The following is a 2,264-nucleotide window of genomic DNA, read 5'->3' as shown; positions in this document are numbered from 1 at the left end:
ATTACAGTAATTTCTGAAAAGTTTGCGAAACATACTCTGAAATATAGTATACTTATTTATGCATACTGCACAGTCTAAATGGTGGTTACACATATACGCTTATTGTTTTTGGTGATTTTACATTTATAGATTTAACGAATGGTGTGATCTATCTTATTTAGAACATTTTACATAAGCTGTGTATGTGAGAATTGATATTTGAAGTTATTAGGTTTTGAGAGTTGTTATGTTCGGTATTCATACGTATTGTATCAATTTTGGATTAACTTACAATACTGCAGGTACTGTTTGGTTAGTTTCATGGTAATTAGGAGTGTTTTGGGTTACTAGAAGTTATTTTATATTACTTGCCTGTGCATTAAAAATAAACCAAACATGTCTACTGAAGATAAGCAGGTTTGTGAGGCAGTAGTTGAAAGGAAAGGGATAGGACAGGAAGACAGAGATGATTCAGGAATCAGTGATTATGGATTATCATTAGATAGCCCATTAGCACATTCAACTAGTTATCCCAAGACACCGGGACAAACGACGAGAGATAAGCCAGTTTCAGAGGATGCAGATATACGATCGATGTTGGCAGCCTTGCTAAAAGAAACTAGAGAGAGGGAAGAAAAATTCCACAAAACAGTAGAGAAAGGTTTACAAGAAACAAGAGAATCACTAAAGGGTTTGCAAGAAACTAACGCATCATTAGAGAAAGGTTTACAAGAAACTAACACATCAGTAGAGAAGGGTTTACAAGAAACTAGAAAAAGTTTAGAAAAGTCATTTAAGGAAACTCTAACACAAGAGCTCAAAACATCGGAAAGGAAGATAGAATGTAATCTGAAGAAGGAAATCCAGGAGTTACAAGAACGACTGAAGATGGACATCGACGAGAGAGAGAGGAAGCTACAGAAGAGCATAGACCAAGTCCAGGGAGACGTGGAGAAGATGGAAGGAAAGTTAACAAAAAAGATGGAAGACGATATTGAAGAAACGAAAGCCGAATTGGGAGAAAGAATCAACGAAGTGGAAACAAACTGCAATCATCGAATCGCCGAGGTGACGCAGATGCAGAAACAATGCAATGATGAGGTTAAGGGGATAGGAGATAGGCAAAACCAACTGGCTGTCAATCTGAGGAATGCTATAGCCGTGCAACGAGAAGAGGATAACAAGAGGGTTGCAATGGAGGTCAGGCAATTACAACAGGGAGTGCAACAATTGGAGAGCAAAACCGAAGAAATTGATAAACGAATTAGCAGTGCCACTTTAACCGTTGGGGAAGGTAGAGTCGTTACCTTGATGAGCAGTGATAATCGGTACGTCCAAAATAATACAGGGCAGAAATTTAGACCGAAAGGAGGGTTGCACCCAATGATATTTATGAAATGGTTAAAAGGAGTTTTCCCAGCACATTTTAAAGACTCAGACAAGATTCAATTTGCAATAGATAGAATGGAAGGTGAGGCCTTCACTTGGGGAGTCAGGAAGAAGGAAGGGACTACTACTTATGATCAGTCTGAAGAGGAATTCTTGAAGAAATACTGGTCCAAAAGTCATCAGTGTGCAGCAATTGAGGACCTACTCCACCGCAAGTCACTTAGTACATGGAGAGGAGCGTTGAGAGAGTTTGCCGAACATTTGTGGGAATTGAACGAGACCTTGGAACAACTCCTGAGTGATGATGTAATGATATCCACGATAAAAAGAAGAATGAGCCAGAGAATGCAAGAAACTGTATCCGGGAGCCTAATTAAAGATAGGGAGGCCTTGATGGAAATACTGGAACAGTTGGAATCTGTTCGATCACAGGAACACAATCAAGCTAATGATCAAAACCGAGGGGGAAGTAATGACCCAAGGAATCATTTTGGTAATTCGTCTAATTATAGAGGAAGAGGTGGTGGCCATAGGTACAGGAACCATGGTGGTGAACGGCAATGGAGAAATGATTGGAGAAGGAGTGAAGAACCAAGAGATCATGAGAGAGAATGGGATAGGCGAATGAATGACACAGTGCATATAGAAGAGGTGGAGAGACCGGAAAACTGAATGACACTCCAGATGAGGTCTGGTCAGGAGTGGGAGCTACAAGGACCAGAGTAAACCTACTAAGACACGACAATGGTGGAGATCTGAGAGAAGATCTACTGGAGGAAAGAAGTAGGATTCCCAAAGAACCCATACTACCCATGATAGGGATCAAGCTATGTGGATTGAATATCGAGGCATTAATCGATACAGGAAGTGAAGCATGTGCAGTATCCAAGAGGTTA

General features: G+C 40.3%; 1 protein-coding gene across 1 annotated transcript; it reads left to right on the top strand.

Moving 5' to 3' along the window:
- Positions 1-375: 375 nt before the first annotated feature.
- On the top strand, positions 376-2,040 carry LOC124545893. Its single transcript, XM_047124852.1, has one exon. The coding sequence runs from the start codon at positions 376-378 to the stop codon at positions 2,038-2,040; it is 1,665 nt and encodes a 554-aa protein (XP_046980808.1).
- Positions 2,041-2,264: the final 224 nt, after the last annotated feature.

Source organism: Schistocerca americana, chromosome 8 (assembly GCF_021461395.2).
Source record: "Schistocerca americana isolate TAMUIC-IGC-003095 chromosome 8, iqSchAmer2.1, whole genome shotgun sequence".
NCBI lineage: Eukaryota > Metazoa > Arthropoda > Insecta > Orthoptera > Acrididae > Schistocerca > Schistocerca americana.
Note: the sequence above shows the minus strand (reverse complement) of the source record. Positions and strands in the feature narration are given on the sequence as shown.

Excerpts from the sequence above, each read along its gene's own strand:
- LOC124545893 (XM_047124852.1), top strand. The coding sequence starts at position 376 with ATGTCTACTGAAGATAAGCAGGTTTGTGAGGCAGTAGTTGAAAGGAAA.